Source organism: Vespa mandarinia, chromosome 7 (assembly GCF_050613455.1).
Source record: "Vespa mandarinia isolate Hongniang chromosome 7, ASM5061345v1, whole genome shotgun sequence".
In the NCBI taxonomy this organism is placed as follows: domain Eukaryota; kingdom Metazoa; phylum Arthropoda; class Insecta; order Hymenoptera; family Vespidae; genus Vespa; species Vespa mandarinia.
This window is the reverse complement of record NC_140816.1, coordinates 6,707,996-6,735,000: the sequence shown is the minus strand read 5'-3', so window position 1 is coordinate 6,735,000 and position 27,005 is coordinate 6,707,996. Positions and strand designations below refer to the sequence as shown.

General features: G+C 33.4%; 4 protein-coding genes across 8 annotated transcripts in view; 1 reads left to right on the top strand and 3 right to left on the bottom strand.

Annotated features, from left to right (window-relative positions):
- Positions 1–12,553, bottom strand: part of LOC118440255 (serine/threonine-protein phosphatase 2B catalytic subunit 2) — a 203,523-nt gene extending 190,970 nt beyond the window's left edge. The window contains exon 1 of the mRNA XM_035863046.2: positions 12,196–12,553. Within this exon, the coding sequence (XP_035718939.1) occupies positions 12,196–12,310 (115 nt within the window). The 5' untranslated portion in view covers positions 12,311–12,553. The remainder of the gene's footprint in view (positions 1–12,195) is intronic.
- Positions 12,554–14,523: 1,970 nt separating this feature from the next.
- On the bottom strand, positions 14,524–18,041 carry Rab35 (RAS oncogene family member Rab35). The gene is made up of 3 exons (XM_035863068.2): positions 17,651–18,041; positions 16,537–16,961; positions 14,524–16,449 (listed from the first exon to the last, which is right to left on the bottom strand). The coding sequence occupies exons 1-3, from the start codon at positions 17,700–17,702 to the stop codon at positions 16,321–16,323; spliced, it is 606 nt and encodes a 201-aa protein (XP_035718961.1). The 5' UTR covers positions 17,703–18,041; the 3' UTR covers positions 14,524–16,320.
- A 1,085-nt stretch (positions 18,042–19,126) lies between these two features.
- LOC118440266 (type 1 phosphatidylinositol 4,5-bisphosphate 4-phosphatase) lies at positions 19,127–21,394 on the bottom strand. Of its 2 annotated transcripts, none has more exons than XM_035863067.2 (6): positions 21,097–21,394; positions 20,806–20,990; positions 20,519–20,728; positions 20,297–20,437; positions 19,914–19,968; positions 19,127–19,771 (listed from the first exon to the last, which is right to left on the bottom strand). In XM_035863067.2, exons 1-6 carry the CDS (start codon positions 21,164–21,166, stop codon positions 19,686–19,688), a joined length of 747 nt encoding a protein of 248 aa, XP_035718960.1. In that variant the 5' UTR covers positions 21,167–21,394; the 3' UTR covers positions 19,127–19,685. The 2 variants fall into 2 exon arrangements, with proteins under 2 accessions (XP_035718960.1, XP_035718959.1); XM_035863066.2 differs by having other exon boundaries at positions 21,082–21,390.
- A 203-nt stretch (positions 21,395–21,597) lies between these two features.
- vir (VIR_N domain-containing protein) lies at positions 21,598–26,988 on the top strand. Of its 4 annotated transcripts, none has more exons than XM_035863058.2 (5): positions 21,598–21,814; positions 21,925–22,037; positions 22,367–22,679; positions 22,774–26,425; positions 26,550–26,988. In XM_035863058.2, exons 1-5 carry the CDS (start codon positions 21,761–21,763, stop codon positions 26,840–26,842), a joined length of 4,425 nt encoding a protein of 1,474 aa, XP_035718951.1. In that variant the 5' UTR covers positions 21,598–21,760; the 3' UTR covers positions 26,843–26,988. The 4 variants fall into 4 exon arrangements, with proteins under 4 accessions (XP_035718951.1, XP_035718950.1, XP_035718949.1 ...); XM_035863057.2 differs by having other exon boundaries at positions 22,316–22,679; positions 26,553–26,988; XM_035863056.2 differs by having other exon boundaries at positions 22,316–22,679.
- The last annotated feature ends 17 nt before the right edge of the window (positions 26,989–27,005 follow it).

Below are 27,005 nucleotides of genomic sequence, written 5' to 3'. Positions count from 1 at the left end.
AAAAAAAAAAAATTCATGAATCCCATTAGAAACATAAATGGTGTTTTCGCGAAAAAAGGAGAAAAAGAAAAAGAAAAAAAAGAGAAAGAAGAAAAAAAGAAAAAGAAACAGAGAAAAAGATTGTACACATATAACTCATACGTTAATCTTAATGATTCGAGTTAAGTGGCTGCTGTTTGCAAAGCTGAAAACGAAGGTCGAAATGAAAAAGAAAAAAAAAAAAAACCCAGAAAAAGAAAAGAAGAAAAAGAAAAAGAAAAGGAAAAATTTCATAGACGACGCTAACACCGACTAACTAACTAACTAACTAACTAACTAACTAACTACGTTGAAACGTGTTAGAATAGGAAAAATGTTGACGCTTGAGAGAAATTGTTTGAATAGTGCGCGCGCACATCTAATCACGTTAATCACGTTTGACACTCGCACGTGTAACGCCCATAAAAGGTCCGATAAGACGATCTTCTCTTCCTCTCTTCCTCTCTCTCTCTCTCTCTCTCTCTCTGTCGTATGTTGAACGAGAAACCATGAGAACGAGAGCGTTACGATCTTAGGATACCTATAGCTGTCTACTTTGTCATTCATGGAAAATTGAATTACGAATTATCTGAAATTGATCTCAAGATTGGACTTGTCCAAAACTTAGTTTCCTACCCACTCCTCTGTCCTCTCCCTTCTCTTTCTCTCTCTCTCTCTTTCTCTCTCTATGTATATGTGAATATATAAATTAAATCAAGTAAAAAAAAAATTGACATAATAAAAGAGAAGAAAATTTTCTTTCAACCTTATTCCCACCCCCCACAAAAAAAAAAAATCGTCACTTAATAATTCGAGTTTGTAATGTCTTTTTTCTTCTCTCTCTTTATTTTTTTTATCTATTCCTTCTTTTTTCTCCAATTATAAGTTGTACTTATAATACAGATATATTGTATTATATATTATATATTATATATTATATATTATATTGTGGTATAGTAATGATTATTTGATGATATAAATTTTCTTTTTCATTTTTCTTTTTTTTTTTCTTCTCCTTCTTTTCGTTTAATTCATCAAAAGCGTTATAATTATTAGTTCGTATCTGAATGATTAATTTTACAATATAGCAAAGCAATATGTAATATATAGTAATACCTGACATTATTATAATGACGAGAGAATAAAATTAAATTATAAATGGTTAAACAACGTATTATTCATCAAAATTTTAGTACGATCAAGTCGATATTTAATCGATTGGTTTACAGGAATATTTTCTGTATATAAAGATAGAAAATGAGTGAGAGAGAGGGAGACAGAGAGAGAGAGAGAGAGGGAGAGAGAGAGAGAGAGAGAGAAAAATATAGAGAAAGAGAAAGAGAGAGAAGTATATATATATATATATATATATATATATATATATATATAAGTGTAAAAGACAAAAGTTAATATAGACTATGTATATGCCATAAGTTGGCCATCTTCCTACGCAAATCGATATACCATGCATAAGACATTTCGACGGTGAACAATAAAGCAGCTTGTTGCTCCTTGCGAGAAAGCTATCAAAGCGACGATCAAAATTTATTACCCTAATCTAGCACCATACGAAAATTGAATGGCTGCCTCATACGGAGAGAGAGACAGAGAGAGAGAGAGAGAGAGAGAGAGAGAGAGAGGGAAAACTTCGAACACGTTCTAGAGAAAACGGTGCAACGTACGAAGCTTTACGAGCATTCATCAGAGTACACATATACATACATACATACATACATACATATATGCATATATACATACATACATACATAGATACATGCATACATACACGTGCATACGTGTACAATGTGTACATACACGAAAAACTACTTTGTTTTTACGTGGATATAAAATACATTCACTCATTCGACAGTGAGAGAGGGATAATTTTTTCCTTCCATGGGACGAAACTTTCTAAACACGCTACGTTGCATCCAGCGTAACGTTGATAAATCAATAGAAGGTAACATGCGTGCAGAACGAAAAAGGGGAAAGGAAAGAAGAAAAAGGAAAATAAGAAAAAAATATAAAAAAAAAAAAAAAAAAAAAAATACAGGGCTCGCTTTGCTTCATGCTTTGCGACGCGTATTCGTCCGTCGTCGTCGTCGTTGTCGTCGTCCTTTTTATATCACGAAACATCGAGTTAAATTTCACTCGAAAGCTAACTTAATCGTGCTAACTTCGTTCGCGAATACGTAAAAAGGGGGAGCAAGAGGGGGGGGGGAGAGAAAGAAGAGAAAAAAGGAAAGAAAAAAAATAATAACAACGACGACGCTTTTTCTTTACGTGACGTATGTAGATATGTGTGACGTTTTCAAATACAATTGACAGAGGCTTAACGAGGGGAGAGAAAAAAGATCTCAAAACAAAAAAAAAAGAAAAACAAAAAATAAAGAAACAGAAAAAAACCCCAGCTTTTTTAGATATTTTACGTTTGATCATCGTATCGGACAAAATACAGAGAGATATAGAAAAAAGAAAGAGAGAGAGAGAGAGAGAGAGAGAGAAAGAGAGAGAGAGAGAGAGAGAATGAGGAAACTCATGTTATATGGAGATTACGTAAATTACATGTACATACATACATACACACACGTATACATACATACATACATACATACATACATAGGCGTATGTAGGCGTATGTTGTACGTATAAACGCATACACGCGTGAAAAGAGATTGCGTTTAAATTTCTACAGTGTAAAAATAGGTCGATCGTTGAAGCCCACATAGTGGCAGTTGACGGCGACGACGACTACGACGAGGACGACGCCCGACAACATCGACGACGACGACGACGACGACGACGACGACGACGACGACGACGATGGAAGAAGACGCGCAATTAGACTGGAAAAATATTAGCTCGGTAATACGAGAACCGTGTAACGCGATGCCTTTTAAATTCGGTAATTGACCCCCCGACTGGAAAGTGGTTGCGAACGGTATAATTGACGACTACGACGAGGACAGTAAAGTAGTAGTTTTCGAGTTCGCACGCCGAAACACGTATAATAAATAACAAATAATAATCCGTATCGTATAATCCCCTCGGCTAATCTTTAGCTTTTATACAACCTCCTACTCCTTTCTCTTCATCCTCATCCTTCCCTCTCGCCCACCCAACTTAACCGTATCCCCCATTCATTCTAACCCTTCTCACCAACATATCCATCTCCAGCTACACACCTTCATCATTCTTTTATCCCTGGTAAGACAAAGAAATAAATCTCCGTCTATAAACGATCATATTCGCATGATCTATGATCTCCCTCTTTCTCTCTCTCTCTCTACTCTTTTCATCTGTCCTCTTTGCTGCAAAGTTCATTGTCCCGAAAAAAAAAAGAACAACATCATTTATATTTAATCACCATAACCCATCCCGTGCCGTGTTACGATAACTTTTTTTTTTTTTTTTTTTTTTTTTTTTATAGATTCGAACGTGGGCGTTTTCACGTTCGGTTGCAGCTTTCAACGCAAGACAACGATAACTGCAATTAATTTACTATTTAAATCTTTTTACGCTTTGATATTTATATGATCTACAACGCGATCAAATCGTAATTTCAATCATTCGCGTCTTCCTCTTAAATCTCACGCGTTCTCTTTTATTTCATATTTTCTTTTATATCTGCGTTATCCACGAAATATATCTCTCATTCATTTATACGTTTGAATTTATTGAATTTATTTTTGAACAACTATGAAATACCTGAAGTATTATATCGCTTGAAATTACATTATGAATATAATTTAATACGTACACGTGGTATAATTCTTATGCCATAGGATAGAATCAATATTACAATAGGACAAATAAAAATTTGTGCTGTATTGAATATCGTCCAAAAAAAAAAAAAAAAAAAATAAATAAATAAATAAATAAATAAGTAAATAAATAAATAAATAAATAAAAAAAAATAAACAAAGAAATTAAAAAGTTAGAAGAAGAAAATACTATAAGATTCTAAAACGATGCTCATAACGACCGTGAACTTTACAAAGGAAATAGAATAATTCAAAAGATACATTGTCGTTTTATATCAGTCTAAATGCGATGCTTGCAAAATTGTGCACACAGTTTTAAATGAAAAAAAAAAAAAAAAAAAAAGAAAATAAAAAAAAAGGAGAGAGAGAGAGAGAGAGAGAGAGAGAGAGAAATCTTTGTTGCAAACTTGTTGCGTTATACATAAAACCAAAAGGGGGCAGGGGAAGGGTGGAGAAATGGCGGATGAGAACGAAGATATTGACAATAAAAATAAAGAAAGATAGGAAAAAGAAGAAGAAGAAAAAATGAAAGAAAAAGAAACTTCTTCGTATTATTCTTTATCGCTTCGATTTGTAAACGGCCTTATATGCAGTTTAAACTTAGATAACTACATAAATTGCTTTACACATTTTTCTTCTCTCGCATTAATGTTTCATCCATTTTCTTTTCTTTTCTTTATATCCATAAAGATCGTACGTAAATATGTATCTATGTACGTACGTAGAGGTATGTATATACATACGTTTGTAAGCACGTACAACGACATTTTCTAGTATTATATCCCCGTTCTATTTACAGATCTATTTCCTTAAAGAGTGACTTTATTATAGTTGTTTTCCCCTCTTCCAGATCATCCTCCCCCTACCCCTCTTCTCACCCAATCGTCCTATTTTATATTTAATGCGTACGCATACACGAATATACATAAAGATGACTAAAGAGATCGTTGTTAGGGTTACGTTAATACGAAACGCACATACGCGATTTACGTATACTAATAGCATAGTTTATTGCTTAGATTTGTCCTCGACAAATTATTATCATCAACGACCTTATTCAAATCGTTCGCATTTGTCGAGCGAACAAACGTTTTCTAACATAAGAGAAATCTATCTATGACGAAACACATAAAAAGCATATGTGCTGCTCATATCAAATGTATATATATATATATATATATATATATATAGGGTAGGACAAAAAAAATTTTCTTAAAGAGTCCAATACCGTTTTCTATTGGAATTTATAATTTTACGAAATCTAAAAAAAAAAGCAAAAAAGAAAAGAAAAGAAAAGAAAAAAAGTATAAGCAAAAAAAAAAATAAGAATTGATTTGTAAGAAAATCTCTTAAGAACTTTTGGATCACCCTGTAATGTGTGTCAGACGGGAAACGTTCAAGGGAGCATGATATATCCCTGAAGAAGAGGAAGAAGAAAAAGAAGAAGAAGAAGAAGAAGAAGAAGAAGAAGAAGAAGAAGAAGAAGAAGAAGAAGAAGAAGAAGCATAAGTAGTAGCAGTAGTAGTAGCAGAAGAAGAAGAAGAAGAAGAAAAGGAAAAGAAGAAGAGAGAAGGAGTACGTTTTCGAGAGATCGACGAGCGACACGTATATCTCGCGTATTTCTTCGACCGTATCCAACGTATATTTGCGAAAGAAGAATTATTACCCTTCTTTCTCGAAGCTTTCACTCCGCTACCTCGTCTTTTGCCGATGGAAAATCGATATCAAGTGTATGTGTGTGTGTGTGTGTGAGAAAGAGAGAGAGGGAGGATCGAAAGTACGCGTTTATCGGTTTATCCCTCTCCATCTCTTCCTTCTTTCTTATTTGTGAGCAAAATGTTCCTCTTCTCACTCTCTCTCTCTCTCTCTCTCTCTCTCTCTCTCTCTCTCTCTCTCTCTCTCTCTCTCTCCCTCTCTTACTTTCTTTTTCTATCTTTCGATGAAGATGAATGTCCGTCGTATTTTATATTAACGTAAACAGGAGTGTGAGAAAAAGAGTTAAAATAGAAGAAATATATATATATATGTGTAGACACACACTCATACGCACATACACGCACATACATATATATAAATTGCATCGATAGGAATTTTCGAATTATATTGAAAAAGAAAAATATATATATATATATATATATGTATATACACACACACAAGATGGTTCGGAATTTTTCGAAATAATTTGTAATAATTAATTACTCCTTCTCGAGACTTTTGGAAGCTAATTTTTTTTCTTTTTTCTTTCTTTTTTTCTTTTTTTTTTTTTTTGTTTTTTTTTTGTTTTTTCTTTACATTTTTCTTCTCTCCTTTTCCAATTGAAAACTGATAAAATTTTCGATCCATTCCATATACATATATACGTAAACGTGAAACTGCTGCTTTCGTTTTAGCACGAGAAAGAAAAGAAAAGAGAAAGAAAAAAGAAAAAAGAAAAAAGAAAGGAAGGAAGAAACATTTTATCCATGAAGGAAAATTCACATTCGCGTTATATTAACAGACGGATATAACAAACAATAAGGAGCTTGCACGAGCACCACATCCGCCGCATATTCGTACACATACACATGCATGGTTACACACTAATATACAGATACACACCATATTTTGTAAGACGCAACAACCAACAGAAACAGGGCGCAATGCAATTTCCATATTGACTAACACATAAGCGTGAGCAACATTTCTATATTGGCCGCGAGAACAACACTATCAACGGAATAGAAGTCAACGTATAACTTAACCTCGAAATGACCTCGAGTTACCGTTCACGACGATTCTATAACCGCGTAATAAACAAGCGTGAGTCTGTTAGAGAAGGTGCTCGTCGAGCATCGTTGTCGATCGTCGAAAATACAAAGCAGAAAAAAAAATGATAAACAAATATATAAATAAATATAATCGGCCGATCTATTTTTTTCGATGATTGCCTCTTATGCAATAATTTCCTACGATAAAATGCTAATAATCGTCCTCGTACTTTCGTAAGCATCATTTATATATTCATTGTTATGTTATTATTATTATTATTATTATTATTATTATTATTATTATTATTATTATTATTATTATTATTACTATTATTATATAAAATAATTGCTTCATGCAACGTAGGAAAAAATAAATTATTTATATTAAATTATTACATATATATATATATATATATATATATATATATATATATTACATTATTATATAAATTACTTATATAAATTAAATTAAATTATTAAATATTAAAAAAACCAAAAACAAACAAAAAAAACTGTGGATACAGAAAAACATTTAGGTATGTTTATAGTAACCGTTAGATATATAGATTTAGGTAAACGTTAGATACGCGTAAATGAATAGAAAAAATATGTTTGCCTTCGATTTATCGTGATATTCAAGATATCGTGGCATACAAAATCGCAACAAAAACAAAACAAAACAAAAAAAAAAAAAAAGAAAAGAAAAGAGTTCCTTTCGATGTATCGAAGAGAATACTCTTAGCTATTTTTTATAATATCAAAAATATGCTCGTTGCAAAAGATAGAAAGACAGAGAGACAGAGAGAGAGAGAGAGAAAGAGAGAAAGAGAGAGAGAGAGAAAAAAAAGAAAAAAAGAAATGTAAGCATTACGCCAGCGCGAACGATGACGCCGCATTCGAACATTTCAATTATGTAAGATAGCATAAAGCAATGTGAATACGACGCGGAAGAGAACTGACAACGGGCGGCGTCGAAACCTTACACACTCGTGTCGCACGTTGTGCACCAGCCTTTGCGCTTAATTACGACCGCGATAACAATGACAATGGAACCCGCAGAGACAGAAAAAAAAGAAAGAAAAAAGAAAGAAAGAAAGAAAGAGAGAGAGATAAAAAGGAGATCATACATCGAAGAAGAAAAGCGACAGCAGCACATCGACCTGCATATTTCGCGATCCAACGGCTCTGTTTTGTAATAATTGTAATATAATAATTACTTGTTTACTTATGCATGCACTTTTTATGCAAATTTTTTTTTCATCAATAATCAAACGAAACAACAGTGTCACGATAGTTGGGCAACCGACAACGTTGTTGTAATTGATTCGTAGTAACAGTAATGATTGCGATCCCGATAAAAAGCATCGACAATGTTTTTGATATATAAATAATTAATTAGTATAAATCAGTTATTATGGTTAAGGACTCAGAGACTTTTTAAAGATCGATAATTAATCTTCTTTCGATACGTCTTAAACTAATTTTTCTTTTTCTTTTTATGATTTTTTCTTTTTCCTTTCTGTCCTTTTGCATCGAATTGTAAAACTAACGAAGATAAAAAGGTCTTTGTTCCATTTTATAAAACTTATTTCGAGAGAAAACGTTCATTGATTATTTTCTCGGATATACGATTAACACGTTTATTAATTGAAAAGAATATCTACGTTTGAATATCATTAATTAACGAAAGAAGAAAGAAAAAGAAGAAGACGATCCAGAAAAGAAGAAAATGAAGAAAAAAGAAAAAGAAATAGTAGGAGCAACATAATTTTTATCTTTATTTTTGAAACGCCATATATTACTGTAGTCGTGTTAAAAAGATCAGAAATGGCCGTTTTAAGGGTCGCTGCAGGTATTTCTTTTCTTCTTCAGCACACTTTTCTCTCTTTCTCTCTCTCTCTCTCCCTCCCTCTATTATTCTCAGTAATCCAGGTACGGTCGCATGGCTTGAAAGAGGAGAGAGAAAGAGAGAGAGGGAGAGAGAGAGAAAAAAAAAGAGAGAAAAAGAAAGGGAGAGAAAAACACAGGTGAAAAAAAAAAGGAATACAGAAGTGGACTCGGAAATAGCACACACTAATCTCCGTAAAGGGTCAATGACCTGACCCGTACCACCTGTGCATCCAAGCAGGTACCTTCTAAATTTGGTTTCTTCTCTTCTCCCTCTTTTTACGTATTTGTAAGATTATGGCTTTCTATTAATACATAAGGAAGACTACGATTACGGAATAATGGGTAATAGTTATGTATTATTCCTTCTCACATAATAAATATAACCTTCATTTTACTATAATTATTATTTTATACTACTACTACGCATCGGTATGCGTATAAGTAATTCGTAGAATCTAACGGAGTGTGTCAACAATGGTCGATCGTGTCTAAAGAACCAAACGAAAATGACGCTCTCCGTTCTAACATTACTACATGACTAAAGATTAATACTTTGTTATATTATAAACGAAAGAAACGAATGAACGAAGGAATGAACGAAGGAATGAACGAAAGAATGAACGAAGGAATGAACGAACGAAACGAATTTCACTTCTGAAATCGATTTTGTTCGTAGACACATGTGTTTCGATCCTATGACGAGACACACGTTTTAACATTCTTTCTTTCTCTCTCTTTCTCTTTCTTTCTTATTTCTTACGAATAGTAGACAAACGATGAATATTATTAAACCCCCAGTGTATTTATATATTATGGGTTATATCAATCGGTTAACGATTAATATTTGAATATAATTAAACGATAATCGACATTACTTAACCATAATAATTCAAAAAAAAAAAAAAAAAAAAAAAAAAAAAAAAAAAAAAAAAAAACCAAGAAAAGGAAAAGAAAAAGTATCATGATGATGCGTAAACAAAAAATATGATATATGTATAATAATAGAATTTTCGAATTATCAATATCCCGATAGATGAATATTATCGAAGAATATTAAAGAAAGGATAATCGAGAAGACGTTTCGAATTATATCTTCGTACCGACCTGGGATCCGATTTATTCTCGGGAATAAAGGGGATGGAGAAGGAGAAGGAGGAGGAAGAGGAGGAGGAGCAAGAGGCGAATCTTTTGTAATAGTATTTATAAATACGAGGAAGAATTACGATAGAAAGTGAGAAAAAAAAGAAAGAGGACAAAAAAATAAAATAAAATAAAATAAATAAATAAATAAATAAAGAGATGGAATCATGCTGTACATTGGCAAAAGGCCATAACGTCGCAGCATACGAGGATTGGGAACGTAGTTGGCTAGCGATTTGGTTTGTCGGTCGGTAGTAAGTACATAACATAATAAATATATATATATATATATATATATATATATATATATATATATATATATACATATATATATATATATAAAATCTACGTGGTGACCTTTTCTCGGCTCGAACGAAATTTTCTCGGTTATTATTAGGAACAACGACACGTGAATCGAGCATATCATCATCATCATCATCATCATCATCATCATCATCATCATCTTCTTCTTCTACATCTCCACTATTACAACAACCACCATCACCGCAACCTCTTTCTATTCATCCTCGAAAATATTTTTTATCCTCGATTGAAGTAAAGACGATTGAAAGTATGTAATCAATAACATTTAAAAAATATCAAAACGATCGATCTATCCTTACGAGAAAGGAAAAACGGCCGCGCGATCTGTCCGGTTGCGGTACAGTTGCGGCACAGTTGTGGCAGCGGGGGCGGCAGTGGCGGAGGCAGCAGCGACGGCGGCGGCGGCGGCGGCGGCGGTGGCGGCTGCGACGGCGGCGGCGGCGGCGGCGGTGGTAGCGGGCGGACGCGTGACCGCGCTCGGTCAGCTGTTCGTCGCTCGATCGATCGATCGCTCGCTCGCTCGCTCGCTCGCTCGCTTGCTTGCTTGCTCTCGTTCGCTCGCTGCGTCCAGACGCGAATTTTCGAGCCTGCTACGACTACGACTACGATTACGAGAACGACAATGAAAATAACGACGACGATAAGAAGCAACGTCCTCGAGACGATTCCGTTCCTCGACCTCGAATGAAACGAGGTCGCTCGCGTGCTTGGAAAAGGCTCTCTTTTCTAGAATAAGAAATTAAAGAAGAAGAAAATGAACCATGAAGAAAAAGCTGATGAAGAAGAACCCGAAGAAGTAGCTGAAAAGGGAAGAAGTTGAATAAGAAGAAGCTGAAAAGGAAAATAAGGAAGAAAACGGTTGAATTGGAAGAAGAAGTTGAAGATGATGAAGTAGAAGTAGAAGAATCTAAACAAGTCGAATATGGGGAAGAAGCTAAAGAAGTTGAAGGAGAAGAAGAAGAAGAAGAAGAAGAAGAAGAAGAAGAAGAAGAAGAAGAAGAAGAAGAAGAAGAAGAAGAAGAAGAAGAAGAAGAAGAAGAAGAAGAAGAAGAAGAAGAAGAATAAGAAGAATAAGAAGAAGAAGAAGAAGAAGAAGAAGAAGAAGAAGAAGAAGAGGCTAAAAGGGAAATTGAAGAAAAATTGAAAAGGAAGAAGTTGAAGAAGAAGAAGAAGAAGGAGCTAAAAGGAAAATTGAAGAAAAGTTGAAAAGGAAGAAGTTGAAGAAGAAAAAGTTGAAGAGGAAGAAGTTGAAAAAGGAAAATCCAAGGAAGAAAGAGAAGCAATAATAATAATAGTAGTAGTAATAATAATAGTAATAATAGTAGTGGTAATAGTAATAGTAGTAATAGAAGCAATAGTAGTAAAAGTAGTAGTAAAAGTAATAGAAGCAATAGTAGTAAAAGTAGTAGTTGTAGAAGTTGGTAGTAGTAGTAGTAGTAGTTGTAGAAGTTGGTAGTAGTAGTAGTAGTAGTAGTAACAGTAATAGAGGAAGAAAAAGAAGAAAAAGAAGAAGAAGAAGGATCGTGTGACGGGTGCGACGCTCGGCCTCGGAAAAGAGGCCGCGAGAAGAGCATAGCCGAGCTAGCCGAGACGAGGAAAGGCGAAAAACGAAGGGTCAGCGAGAGAACGTTGTCAGGTCGATAACGATGGCGCCATGGGGCCACCAAGAAAATCAATCCCGCGCGACACACACATCGTGTTTTGACGCGCCTCTCTCTCTCTCTCTCTCGGTCTCTTTTTATTTCTTTCTTTTTGTTTTTCTTTTCCCTCTCTCTCTTTCCTTCTCTCGTCCTCTTTCGTGCCCTTTCATTCTATCTATCTCTCTCTCTCTCTCTCTCTCTCTCAATTTCTCTCCTTTTCTTTCGCACGCGGATCCTCGAACAGAACGATCAATGTTCTCTTCCGAGGAAATTCATTTGGCCTAAGTCACGATAAAAAACAGAAAAGAAAAGAAAAGGAAACGGGGAAATATGAAATATATAGATATAAACTGATGACGAAAGACGGAATGATAAAAGATGAAGAAGAAGAGGAAGAAGAGGAAGAAAAAGAAAAAAAAATAAAAAAGAATAAGAAAGGTAAGTAAATGGGGTGAAAGATATTATCCGTTACTCTTTCGGAATCTGACATACCGACGGAGAAAAGGACCGTTCAAGAGGATCGCGTATACGGCATGACTATTTCTCTCTCTCTCTCTCTTTCTTTCTCTTTCTATCATTCTCGCACGAGAAGTCTTTGCACTTAAAAAAAAGATATAATAATATAGTAGTTCCGCGTATATATAGAGAAGGGAAAACTTTCTCGTGGCTTACTTTTGATCACTCGTTCCGTCGTTGAGAGCTTCGGCGAGTTGTTCGAGGTCATGCTGGATGTATCAGTATGGGCGCCGGCCCCTCGCTCTCTTTCTCTCTCTCTCTCTTTCTCCATCTCTCCCTCTTCAGCCCCTTTTCTTAAGCTCCCTCTGACACACGCACAATACACTCAGTCTCTATCTCTATCTATCTCTATTTCTATCTCTATATATCTCTCTCTCTTTCTTTTCGGCCCGCACACGCGCTCCTGTTGGATCCGGTCAGTCAGCGGCGGTGACCCGGTGCACAGGACGATCTCGATCGGTCCTCCACCTATTGCGTTTCTCCTCCTCCTCCTCCTCCTCTTCCTCCTCCTCCACCTCCTCCTCCTCCTCCACCTCCTCCTCCTCCTCCTCTCTACGACACACACTCGTTTCTTTTATAAACGAGATGGTGGTAGCAGCAGCAGCAGCAGCAGCAGCGGTAGCAGCAGCGGTAGTAGCAGCAGCACCAGCACCAATACCAGCAGCACCTCTCGTTCACCGGTGGCGAACGTCGACAGGAAAAGTCAAGAGCGATCGACGACGACTTGGTAGGCACACGCACGTAGTAGAAAGCAACGCGGTATTATGGCCGGGAGAGAGAGAGACTCGCGTGGATATAACGCGAAGAGGGAGAAAGGACGGGGGGGGACCGGAGAGGTGACGGAAGTTATCGCACGGTACGACGGCGGCGATACGACATTGGTCGCTCCAGAGCGTCGTCGTTCATGGGCGTTTGCGGAGCAAAACGAGTTTTCCCCTTCGCGCCTCGCTTCTCTTCCACGCTCTTTTCTACTCTTCTCTTTCCTGCCGCTTCTCCGCACTTAACCCTCCTCCGTTTCTCTCCTCCTCTCTTTTTCTACTTCTTCTTTCTTTCTTTCTTTCTTTCTTTCTTTTCTTTACACCTCTTCTTATTTCTTCACGTCGTAACTCCTCTCGCAGTTTCCTCCACCTACGAGAGGTGCCAAAATGACGATTCACAAGAGAGAAGTTCTTTCTTTTCTTTTCTTTTTTTTTCCTATTTAACGACTAAATCGCTGGACCACGCGAGCTGCACGGCCGGCACGACGAGATCTCACGATCTCGACACTACCACGAGAGAGCACGTAAACGTCAATGTCAACGTCAACGTCAACCTGAACAACAACGACGATGACAATCGACGACAAACAACGACGACAACGACGACGACGACGACGACGACGACGGCGGCGGCGGCGGCGACGACGACGGCGGCGGCGACGACGACGACGACGACGACCGACGCGGCGACGACGACGACGACGACGACGACGACGACGACGACCGACGACGACCGACGATGAAGACTCGAAACGAACTTTTTCTTTTTTTTTTTATTTTACGATATAATGAGAGACCGATGACAGACGACGACGATGACGACGACGACGACGGCGACGACGACACCGTAAGAAGCACCGCGACACCGACACCTCACGGTCAAGTCACCACGCCGCTAAATTCTACTACAAGATGTCTGTCTTTCTGGCTCTCCGCGGCGCGAACACTGAAGACTCCGCGACTACGTAACGCTCGCGCACCCCGTTACGCGCACCGATCATTCAAAAGCGCCATCTTGAGCCGCGACTCTACCTGTCGAAACTCTCTCTCCGGTTATACCGCTACGTGTCGCTAATTCAAAATTAATATTATAAGCTTTTAAATCGAATGCTCAAACTATACAATGTTACGGTATATATCGTTTTATAAAATCTCTTTCGGCTTGTATTATGCGTAAAATAATTAGAATTATTCGTCTTACCGTTATAAATTTTTGAATAAATATACATCGACGAATCGTTTAAAGATACCGACCAACCGAAATCATTCGTTCGACTTCTAATACAATTTTCCCTCCAACATAGCGCCACCTATCTTCTTTTCTTTTTTTCTTTTTTTTTTCAATTTTCTTCTCTCTTTCACGTATTTATTCTTATTTCTTTTCATTCTTCTCATTTGTTTCGTAAAGAAAGAACAAAAGAACTATTAGAAAGAATTAACTTTCATTCGATGATCATGTCACGACCAATAATATTCTTCGAGTTTTCATGCTCATCGTCGTTCTCCAATCGTACGCGATCTCATTACAAGATACTTTTTTGAAGTCACCAATCAGCATCGAGCCTGTTGGGAGCGGCAAACGATGATACAACTGAATTTTTAATGTTCGTTATTTTTGTTCTAATAGATAAGAATAATTATATCCCGCAATAACATTATCTCCGAGCATCCATTTTCTTATACGTTAAAGATTTTTACGATAGAAAAAAAATGAACATAAATGTCGTAGGTTGTTTTTATAATTTATTTACATTTTCAAATGACTTCACGAAATATGACTATGATACCACGTTTTCCTCTCAATTATATCTATATGTCCATATTTTATATTGCAATAACGTAGCGAACAAAATTAGAACTAATTGTTCGTGTACAAAAACATTAATATAAGAACAAGATTTGCTATTCGTTTAATTTTTGTTTTTTTATGATTCATGCAAAATATATCGTTTTAAAATAATACTATTTCGCAATGTAAAATATTCGCTAAATAATATTAATCCAATGACGCCATTTTTATTCTTTCCTTTTTTTTTGTACTTTTTGACGTAATAGGACACACTTTTATAAGAAGACTAGATTATAAATAATTCATTGTTGATATAAAAAGTTCACATAAAATTACACACCAAAGCAGAATAGACATAATTTTTTTCGATTAATAATTTCTTTTAGGCAATGACGTCAATAAATTAACACGCGAAAAATAATATGAGAAATTAAAAAAAAAAAGAAAAGAAAAAAAGAAAAAAAAACAAATAAATAATGGGCATTCTAGTGAGTCATCGATTTTTACACAATTTCCTATTACTCCAAATTTGCATGCAATCTTATTTCATTTTCATAAATACAAACGAATAATAATTCTTGGATTCTTCCAAGCAACATTTTACACTCGTATTTTTCACTATTTTTGTAGCATACAGTTAAAAATAACTGCAAAGGAAGCAACTAAATACTATAAAACAATATTACAACTTTGAAATTAAGTTTGTGTGAGGATGATAATATTTGTAATAAGCTTCTTTTCTCAGGATACACATTCGAATTGGCTTTATGTGTTTTATTGTGGTTTAGATGGAATACGAAATATCAAATTAATGTAAACGTTCAAACTTTTGCTTCGTATAGCTATTCTCTTTGTGCGGCATGACAATTCATGCGAATGATAATTCAAATATTTGGATTAATTTAAAGAAATGATTACCGATCTTTAAAACTATATATTTGAAGCAAATCATTTGAAAATCATTGATACTTCGTTAAACATTTTCTAGAATTAAGGAGTAACATATTATATAAGAGATAACTATGTTCTCTGAACATTATTAAAAAATCGAACCTGCTTTATAAAACACAAATATCTCAGCCAATAAAATGATAAATCAATCTTTATACAGAACTTATATTTCTTGATTTTGTTAAGTGTAGTTTTTCTTTTTGTTTCTTTCCTTTTTTCCTTTTTTCTTTTTCTATTTCTTTTTATGTTTTTCTTTTTTTTTTTTTTTCTTTTTTTTTTTCCCAGAAATGCCAGATGTTCCAAGGAATGTTAAAGAGGAACAAAAGTTTTCACTTTATCTACTTCACTCATATTTTCCTCTATAGATGTTACAAAATAAATAAACTTTGTTCTTATTACAGCGTCAAATAGTATTCTTGTACCGAATAAAAAGTACAGAATACCATACAAAGTCACTTTGGCTGAATAAGCTATATACGCTCATGAGATTTCAGATTTCTTTGAATATGGATATAGTTCAAAGTAAACTTTCATTAGGAAGCAATCTTAAATTTCATAATCGTGATAGAAAACTTAGTGGTTTTTAGAAAATATCAAGGTGTATGGCATCTCATGTTCGCCAATTTACGAACACGTGCTCGCTGTTTTATTCTCTCTCTCTCTCTCTCTCTCTCTCTCTCTCTCTCTCTCTCTCTCTCTCTCTCTTTCTTTCTCTTTTTCTCTCTATCCTATTATTGTATAAAATAATATTATTAACAGTTTTCACTTTTTTTTGCGGTACTGTTAACAACATTTTTTCCTATGCTGTTTTGTATTTTTTCTCAAATTAACTGTTTCGTTCGTTTGTATTGCTTGACGCTCATTCCGTTCTCTTTTGGTCCGTAATACTTGTCGCGTTATTGCCATAAACATCTAAAAACAATATAAATATATTACATAATTTTATAAGTAAAATTGAAAAATACGTTTAAGGTGAGCTTGAAAAAAAATTGATAATACCTCTTCGACATTGATATTATCCTTGGCAGATGTTTCAAATAATTGAATTCCCATTTGATTGGCAAACCTTTGTGCATCTTCCGTAAGCACTACTTTCTGATTAGGCGCATCGTTCTTATTTCCTACAAGTACCCTGTTAACAACGTCACAATTTTCCTCTATTTCGTGCAACCACCGTTTAACATTTGCAAATGAGTCACCACTGGTCACATCGTATACAACTATAACGCCATGAGTTCCCCTATAGTAAGTTGAAGTTATTGTCCGAAATCGCTCCTGTCCAGCCGTATCCCAAATTTGCAGCTTTACTCTCTCACCATCTACTTCTACAGTCTGTATTTTAAAATCCACTCCTATCGTAGTTATATAACTGCCATTGAAAGTATTGTCTGCAAATCTCAGGAGAAGAGAACTCTTGCCTACTCCTTAAAAAAGAAAAAAAAAAAAAAGAACATATATATTATTGAAGGACACGTGAAAACAGATATACAAATTATTTATCAATAAAAATATATTATACAATTAATTAAAATCAATCTCTTAGCAATTTAATATATGATTATGCAATTACACACACAATACTTTAATAAATGGTAACATAATATCATGTATATATGTAATCATACATAATGACATATTTTACATTAGCAAAAAATGACATTGACTTTGCACCATCATATCAAATATCCAACAATTAATAACATACTGAATAAGAAATAACTATTTGTACTCTACACAATTATTTCCTTACTTTTCAATTATTTTAATATAAATATATTTCATATTTAATAAATTTTAATTTTTTTTTTTTTTTTTTTTTTTCTATAATATGAACAAAATAAAAATCTATCTTTTGTGCGTTGTAAATGAATTTTGTAAAAAAATTAAACCTATATGCTCCATTAACTTTGAATCAATAGTAATATCGTATTACGATAATATTATTTATGAATTTTTTTATTCATTCGTACGACAAAAAAGTTCGTAATGTTTGATCAACTGTTAATCATACACATATATATATATATATATACATATATATATATGTATATAATTACATTGTTTTATATATCCAAGTATTATAAAATTTATACGTATATATATAGATAATTACCGCTATCTCCTATCATCAACAGCTTAAATAAATGATCATATTCTCGGGCCATTTTTACATTTATGAAGTGCACTATATTATCGAAATTATGTCTTTAAAATGTTAAACCCTAAACAACACGATATCTATACCACGAGATTTAACTATTGACAGGCCGACGTAACAAAGTGAACACTTTCTCTTTATAAATTTCGATGAAACCTGTCGATCCGTTAAGGTAAACGATTTTAACATTAATTGATCGCCATATTTATTTGCCGCGATATCAGTATTCATTATCACTATTGAGAAAAAAAGAGCTATATTCGTTTAAAATGACGCCCATCCCATATCAAGTTGTCAGCAACATGTCGCTACCGCCATATTCTCATAGACTACACATAACCAAGAGAGAGAGAAAGAGAGAGAGGAAGAGAAAGAGAATTTTTAATTTCTACAAGAGAAAGCTTAAGGCGCATTTTGTATAACCAATATGTTGTACGATTGACCAATCATTATGTCGCATTTATATAAAGCTGATTTTTTTCTATACGAAGAAAATAAATTTCAATTAAAAAATAATAAATATATAAATATATAAATATATAAATATATATATATATATATAAAGATTAATCTATATTTAATGAATTAAATTCTTGTAAACATTAATGTTCTTTTTTAAAAATATATTTTACGATATACATATATATTATTGTCATTAACTTTCATTAGTTCTTACAATTTAAATTTAATGGCTTGAAAAAGTTTCATTACAATGATTAATTTCAATTAATATCAATCGCATTCAATCTTATGAATTTTATTGTCTAGAATAAGGTATTTTATTTTAAATATCCTCATACTTCCTTTATATAGAATATCGTTAATAATTATATATTTAATATAAAATGAATACACTTAAATAAAATAGAATTTACGTTGGTAAATCGTTAAAATAATATATGCACAATACACATAGTCCATTTAATCTTCTCGTAACAGATATGACTTTAGGACATTGTAATGCATTAGTTTGATAACAAAGGTCATTATACTGTACACTTTCTTTTTAGAACAATAGATCCAATACACTGTATCAAAGTATAATTAAAAGAAATTGATATCTCTATTGGATATATTATTTTTCTAAAATTAATAATATATATTATCTAAAATTAATAATATATATAAAATTAATAATATATATATCTATATATATATTATAGATAAAAAATTATGTATTCTTCTATATTCGTTCGAGTCACAGAGTATCGCGTATATTTATATTTTAGATTCGTTTTCATTACAAACGTAATGTAATAAAATATTTTGTAAAAATAATATTATGACATTTAAATATTATGATTTGTAAGCATTGTCAATTGGAAAATGTGTGTATCATTGAATTGTAGTCGTATCATATCAGTAAAGAATTTTTTAATCATATGTTTATTCAGCTTGATACAGATATTTATACGTAAATATGAACATAAGTTTGAAAACATAATTTTTATTAGTGTCTCATGCACGTATATCAGCACGTATAACTGGAATAAATACAACGGATAATCTATGTGAATCTTATATAGATACCACAAAGATATACATGTACAAAGCATTTATGACATAATTATTACGAATATAAAAACAAAATAAATGAGTCATCGTGTTAAGTTCCTACGCTTATACAGATTTATATATATAAAAATGCAGAGGAACGCTTCATCGAACACCACAAACCCTCTTTAATTCCTAATATATTTTCATTTCATATAGTTGCATGCAAGAAGTATTACTTAGGTTGATTCACTTTCTCTTTGTTATAACATATTTGCATGTATATGCATGTGTAAGTATACGCGTATTCGTCATTAGTAGCACGCATGCATACATAGGCATACATTTACATGCATAAAGATATCACCTTGGTCCTACAAGGACTAATGTCATGTTACTATAAATATTTGATTTATATTATACGATATAGATTATACAGTAATGATGTTAAAAGAATCGATTTTCATATTCTAATCATCGATAGTTTCTGGAACAACTACATAGGACCTTCTATTAGACTGATCTTCATTGTGCAATAATAAATACTGCGTCCTAAGCAAAGAAGGGCTAACAAAAATGCACCTATAAACGAATAAAAGTATAGTAGTTAAAAAGTTCAAAAAAAAAAAAAAATATACGAAATATAATATCAATCATATTTACGTATTTTTGCAATAATATCATTTAAAAATACATATATTTTATTAACATTTATTCAACTCACCAACATAAGCTACATAAATCCCTCCATTAGTTTTGACAAATGCATATGTTCCAACCTGAAAGTAAACTCCACGTTATTTCATTATAATTGAAATCACTTTTAAAGGTTTAATCTTTGCTTCAATTACTATAACTATAATCCGTTCAACGAGAAATATCGAAAGACAAGAACAATGCTAAATGCGAGATAGATTCAGTTTAACTATTGAATGGTGAATGATATTTAACTCTGATATCGTCAAATTCAAGAGAGAATTTACATAAGTCATTGTTAGCATTTGCTTTGAATTCTCATCCAAAAATTATTACAGTATCCAAAAATTCTGAATATGCTCCTAATTTGTCTTCATTTAATAGATTATAATATATAATTATTTGACTTACCGTTACAGCAATAGCAATTACCAAAGCTATAATGCCAACAATAATAAAAGCAATACCACGACCTCTAGCAAAGTCTGGACCAACAGAAGATATTTTGCGACAATGTGGACATCGAGCTAAAGCATTATTCAATGTGTTAAACTGCAACAAACATCAATTATATAATATTACACAGAAGTATACGATGTTATCTTTTTTTTTTAATAATTCTTGAAATCTTACCAAAAATGTATCATGACAATGGGCACAGCATACCCTACACATTCCTGGCATAGATAGAACCGGTGGTGTTATGGGACTTGGAGCGAGATTGATAATACGCTTACAATTTGGCCTTGGACAAGCAATACGTTGGGAAGAACTTTTACATATTAAAAGGCAATTACATGGACATCGTACATATTTTTTTCCAGGTGGAGCATTTTTTATAGGCTGTAACAAATATACATAAACTCATGTAATCGTTTCTTCCATGATAAATTCAAAATATAAATCCATTGTGAACATACCGTTGCTTCATTACACTGACAACATTTAACAACATGTTGCTCTCGCTTGCCTGTAATATCTATCATAGCTTGGCATACTCTACAAGTAACCATTGGCATACCACCCTGATCAGCTGGCTCATATGGCGGAGGTAATTCATTTGGACCTATTGGAGATACTGTACTGACTGTTGAATCTGGTTCAACTAAAGTAACATCAATGAATAAATTAATTTGCAGAATAAATCTTCTTTTATAATAAATGTGACTCTATTTTTCAAAGCAATTATTATTTACTTATTACGTCGATACCGAGTGAACTATAAGTAACATTTTCATTTTTCAATAGCGGCTGCCGCTCGCCTTCCTTGCCATCACCCATAATTTGTCAGTATGATTACTCTGGTTTTAACGACTATTAATTACTCGATGTTTGACAGTACTCCCGGTATTCCGATGACAAGATGACAAAATACAAATTTTTCTAACACATTTCGTAGTTCCATTAGATTCTAGACGGAGAACTCTTTCTTTCGACAACCTTAGCTTAACACAAAAATTGTTCGTCTTCTGTTTGAACGTAGCTATTTAACAAAACCAATCACTGTTGGTGATCACCAAATGTAACCAACCATAGTAGAGTATTTTAATATAAATATTTCAAAAACCAAATGAATTCCTTTTAATTCCCCTTAAATGACGTAACACAAAAAACTATGGTAGACGAATATTCGAACTTTCCGAATGGTTAAATATACGTCAATGTTGGTCACACTGATGCCAATTGTAAGCAATTGTAATTCAACGCTGTGATTGGTCATTGATGTACTTTTAGATACTTGTAATTCTTTCGAACGAGAGTTCTAATGTAAAATGTTGATTCCCAGATAACATAATGTATTAACTGATGAAGTAAATATATTTAAAATGCTTTAATATCATAAGGAACTGTGCCGAAAAGAAAGGTTGCACAGATATGGATAATACGGAATTGTTATTTTTTGACACATTTTCTCATGATATTTCAGAGGTTTGTTTTAAATAGAAATTTATTTGCACCTCAGTAAAAACAAATATAATGTATTTAATGTATTAGTATAATGTATTAATTAAATTCTTAATCGCATGTTTTGTCTGAAGGAATTAAATTTGGATTTAGTACAATTTCCAAAACCTGTTTACATTAGCGAGGTTAGGATAATACCGTTAGGAGCTAGAGTGCAAGCAGATTTTCCGGGAGGTGTGCGTCTTGGGTAATTAAATATAACATGTATACATTTCTTATTGTATTAATGCATTTTATTTAATAATAATAATAATAATAATAATAATAATTATTATTATTATTATTATTATTATTATAATAATAACATAACATGTTCATAATTATATAATGTACTTTTGAAATAAATCTTCTGTGTATAACAAAATGATATTATTTGAAAATGGAATTAAATATTTATATCTGTCTATACATATATATATATATAAATATATATATATATACATTGTATTATTGTTTATTTTTCAGTGCTACTAATCCATCTCAGTTTGAAATAGAATTTTTTGTAAATGATTTAAGCAAACCTGGAGCGTCTACATTTGAATCTCTTGGAGGTTTAGAATATAAACAAAATATTCACATTCAATTAGAATGTGAACGGAAACAAATACCAACTGATGGTTTAGTATTGCGAGGCTGGTACACTACTATTACTTTAGCTGTATACGGCTCTTTGACAAAATCATTGAATAATCCACAGGAAGTTATTAGTCCTGCTGCTGGATCTACTGTATGTGTAAGTGGATTAGAAGAAACAACGGAAAATACTACACAGGTTTCAGAGCAACAATCTGAATGGTATTATGAAAATCAAAATCAGTCTAATACAAATGTAAGTGTGTATTATTATTAATTGGAAGATTAAATATACAAATGATATGGTACTGATTGAAAAAATTGTTAATATGTGTATCTTGTATCAATAGGAAACATGTGTAGCAGCGACTCCACCACCACCCGTTCAACCAATTCAAGTAGTAGAACCCTCTAGAAATTCAACAACAGATACTGGAAAGGTAGATTCAGGACAGTGGGAGGAAGATCCAAATAATACAAATGTACAAAAAGGAGTGAAACGTCCGTCTTCACCTCCTTCAGAATCTCTTGTTTCCTTGAGTCCAGAATCAATATCAGCTGAAGAAGAAGAAGCTGAACAAGATGGAGTTGTTGCAGAAACAGGAGAACCGTTTGAACCAATATTATCTGATGAAGATATTATGGCTGATGATTTGCCATCTACAGCAGAATTTGAATGCGAAAATGTCCAGCTGGATGCAATTTATACCTTAGGACCGCCTGATTTATTAGAATTAGAAAAACCATTTGAGACTATTGAAGGAAATTCTATGAATAGTGAAACTATTGATAAAATACGAGAAACATTGCAATCTCTTTCAAAGTCAGTTTTAAATTTTAATAATGCACCAGGTCAAGAAAAGGAAACATTTGTACATAGTTGCGAATCGTTGTGCGCAACACTTGGTTCTTGTGATCTTAATGTTAGTGATACCAATGATTTAACTAATATTATCAATGCAGGTCTTGATGTAGACCTTGCTCGTGCTCAACCACAACCAGCCTATAAAGTGCGTCACGTGAAAGTTGGCGTTCGTTTAGCTGAGGCTTTATGTAGACTTCCACAGGGACCAAACATACTTTTGAAAGTAGACGCACCTTATAAATTATTAGCACTATGCATGCGTGAAAATGTGGCACTTCCAGTTAAGCTTTCTGCACTTCGTGCATTAGATGCCGCATTGATAAGTCCAGTAATAGTTCAAGAGTTCTTGAAATCAAAAAATAATTTATACAAAAATGCTATAATGATGTTAGATTCGGCAAAGCTTGCAAGACTGAAATATGCTTTGAGTTCGTTATTACGAAAAGTTCACATTTATGAATTTCTTGATGAATTAGCAGAACTTAATAAATTAACAATAAAAGAATTAACAAATGCATATATATGTGCACCAACACTCATGGCTCAACCTAAGCGTCAATTGCCGGCAAGTGCACAAATGGAATTTGAACGAGAAGAAAATCGTAATCCTCGATGTCATTTAATCAGCTATTTTGAACATCATAAACTTGCATATTATTTGCTTCTAGCTCTATCTTCGCCAGAGTCAGAAACTGATTTAATTAAAGCGACACATCGTTTCCTTTTGCGTCTTTCAGATACAAAAGAGGGTTTATTTTATTTATTGAAACAACCAGAAATAACTAAATTTATATTAAAAGCTTTAAGATATGATTCAGTAAGTGTAGGATCCATTATAGCATGGCGACTTCAAGTTGTACAATGTTTAACTCGTTTAAAATATGATACTTCTGACTGGGTGGCTTTAAAAAAGCTCCATTCTTTCCTTATATATTCTGAAGGATTACAAGCTGTAATAACGGTCCTTCCTATGGGTGAATTTATAGATATTTTAATCCCTTATCTTTCTGATGCTAATCTTTGTGAATTTGCTGCAGAGATAATATCAGTTACTATACGTTATTCTGATCATGTAGAAATTTTTCAAAATCGTGCTGGTATTATTCTTGAAAAATCAAGAAATCAAGCTGTTTTAAGAGATGTAACATCATATTTAACAACTGCTGCTCAATTATCTAATTGGAATTATGGCGACGTTTCTTCACTTGTAGCATGCATTAGAAAAAGTGCAGAAAAAGCAGCATCCTTACCAGGTCAGTTAATTACAGCGTGCAGAATTCTGCACTATTTAATTTTTCCTTCAAATAATGACATAGATCCTATGGAACCATATGTCGAATTAAAGTATAGAAATGCTTTAACACAATTATTTGCTGCCGATGGGTTAACAGCGCTTGTTGCCGTTATGTCAAATATTTCTGGATTTTATGAACAGCCATTTTTACATCGTGCTGCTTTGACTGGACGAAGAGGATTAGCATTAGTTGCACTACTTCTTCCGTGTGTTAGACTGACTAGGGCACTGTTAGAGCGATTAGTCAAATGCATGGCAACTGACTTTAAAGATTTAACTGCTGTTGTGCCTTTGCTTGGTGTCTACTCATTGGTTGAAGCTATTCCTTCTACTAGATCGGTTAAAAGTCTTTCCGATGAGATTGTAGGAACACTTTTGGTATTTACACAAGCGGTAGATTCAGATGGATCTGGAAATGTAGCCAAATCTTTATGGACTAAAATGTTAGGTGAGGTTCTAAAAATGGTTTCTCTCAGACCATGCAATTTTATTCCTGGCTTGAAACTTTTATCGCGTATACTTCCGCCATTACTAACTGCAAAGGAAGCTATAACCGATGATACAGCACGTATACTTGGTGTAAGAAAGTTATGGTCCGCACATCTTCAAGCACAAGCTAATAATCTTACAGAAACCTTAAGACTACTTTGTGCCAGTTGGAATAAAGATTTATTAGTACTTCTTTCCACAGTATGTAAACAATTGAGTGATTTAGCAGCACCTACTGCATTGTTAGTAGGTAGATGTTTATTAGATGGTATTATAGCTGCAGTGCCACTGGAAAATAATGTTTTAATACTTGCCTTACTTAGTGACTTAGCAAGGCATGCTCCTATGAAAGCCACATTGTTAACTCTGACCAGTCCAGCATCAAGAGCACAAGTAAAATCTGATCAAAAATATCCTCCAGTTATTGAAATGATGTGTGCAACACTTAGGACTACTAGCGATGTTCGAGTTCAACAAGAAATTCTTGATATTTTTGAGACATTATGTGATTGTACGCTAAGCCTTGTTCAAGAAGATACTAATGAACCATTTGAAAAGAGATTAACACATTCGGTACCAAGTAAAGAACCACTTTTATCAATTCTTACTATATTAATTGAAATTCTAGCAACTAGCACTAAATTTCAGTCAGATATATTAGAAAATACTTTGCACATACTTCTATCTCTTACTAGTCATAATTATGGCTTGTATCATGTAAAAAGCTGTTTAGAAAACAATCCTGATGCATTAAGATCATTATTAGAACATATTTCAAATCTAGAAGATACAGATACAAAACTTATTGCGAATTTAACAATAAAGTTTTTAGAGAATATGATTGCCAGTGATATACAAAAGAGATCATTATATCTGCGTGCACAACAATTAGCAACTTTGATATCCTGGGATAAAGCGGGACATCCTTTAGAGAAAATACAAGGTGCACAAGAATTAGTAAATACTTTAAAATTTGCTGAAGATAAAGAAGAAAAGGAACCATTACCTGAAATGTTAGAACCATTATTACCTACTCCGGAAGCCTTGCTAAGTCAGTTTTCACAACGATGTTTAAGAACATCTGTATGCATTCCTAGACGCTCAAAGAAATCTCCATTTATCACTTCAAATCAAACACAAAACGAAACAACGGTAGATTTAATAGCTCTTGCAGCTGAATTACTTCCTACTGATTTTAATCTGCTATCAGAAGCACAGAATTTATCTTCTAAAGCACCACCCGATGATGCAACACAACCATTACAAACCAAAACTCAACCCGATGATCAGGAAAATAGAGATATTCAAAAACAAATACCTTCTTCCCCTATTACGAAAATGAAGCAACCATTTGGTGAGATATATTTATTGTTTTATTATAAAGAATGTACAAAAAAAAAAAAATTTTAATATAATCATTGCTTCTGCATACTATAGTAGGTAATAACGTTTTTTTCATTATTTAATGTTTATTACAGTAGCTCCTATGAGAGGTAGAACACAGTTTACAAATTCTTTAAGAGGTGGTCTTACTGTCGGAAGTATAGGAAGAGGTGCAGATCCATTCCGTTCACGGCCGCCAAATACATCAAGACCTCCATCCTTACATGTAGATGATTTTGTGGCATTAGAAACATGTGGAGCACAACCTACAGGACCAACTGGCTACAATAAACTTAGTATTCGTGGAACGTGCCCGTCTCGTGTGGTAAATACTGGAGCAAGAAGTCGTCCATGGGTACCAGAAACACGACCCCCTTATCTCCGATAATTTTTTCCAGTTATTAAATACATATTATGATTTTAAATAATAATAAATTTATTTACATATTTTGTTTTTAACTTTTAATATAAATTTACATTATATTTTTTGAAGACTAAGTCACAACTGTTCCACGAATATTAAATATATTTGAGGATGCATTAAATTATAT

Bases quoted from the DNA above. Each gene is read 5' to 3' on its own strand.
- LOC118440266 (XM_035863066.2), bottom strand. From the start codon at position 21,166: ATGGGTGATGGCAAGGAAGGCGAGCGGCAGCCGCTATTGAAAAATGAA. The intron at 20,991-21,081 runs GTAAATAATAAT...ATGTTACTTTAG, and splicing joins ACTCGGTATCGACGTAATAA to TTGAACCAGATTCAACAGTC. The intron at 19,772-19,913 runs GTGAGTTGAATA...ATTCGTTTATAG, and splicing joins GATTTATGTAGCTTATGTTG to GTGCATTTTTGTTAGCCCTT.
- Rab35 (XM_035863068.2), bottom strand. From the start codon at position 17,702: ATGGCCCGAGAATATGATCATTTATTTAAGCTGTTGATGATAGGAGAT. The intron at 16,962-17,650 runs GTAATTATCTAT...TTCTTTTTTAAG, and splicing joins GTTGATGATAGGAGATAGCG to GAGTAGGCAAGAGTTCTCTT. The intron at 16,450-16,536 runs GTATTATCAATT...TATTGTTTTTAG, and splicing joins ATAATATCAATGTCGAAGAG to ATGTTTATGGCAATAACGCG.
- vir (XM_035863056.2), top strand. From the start codon at position 21,761: ATGGATAATACGGAATTGTTATTTTTTGACACATTTTCTCATGATATT. The intron at 21,815-21,924 runs GTTTGTTTTAAA...TTTTGTCTGAAG, and splicing joins TTTCTCATGATATTTCAGAG to GAATTAAATTTGGATTTAGT. The intron at 26,426-26,549 runs GTGAGATATATT...TGTTTATTACAG, and splicing joins GAAAATGAAGCAACCATTTG to TAGCTCCTATGAGAGGTAGA.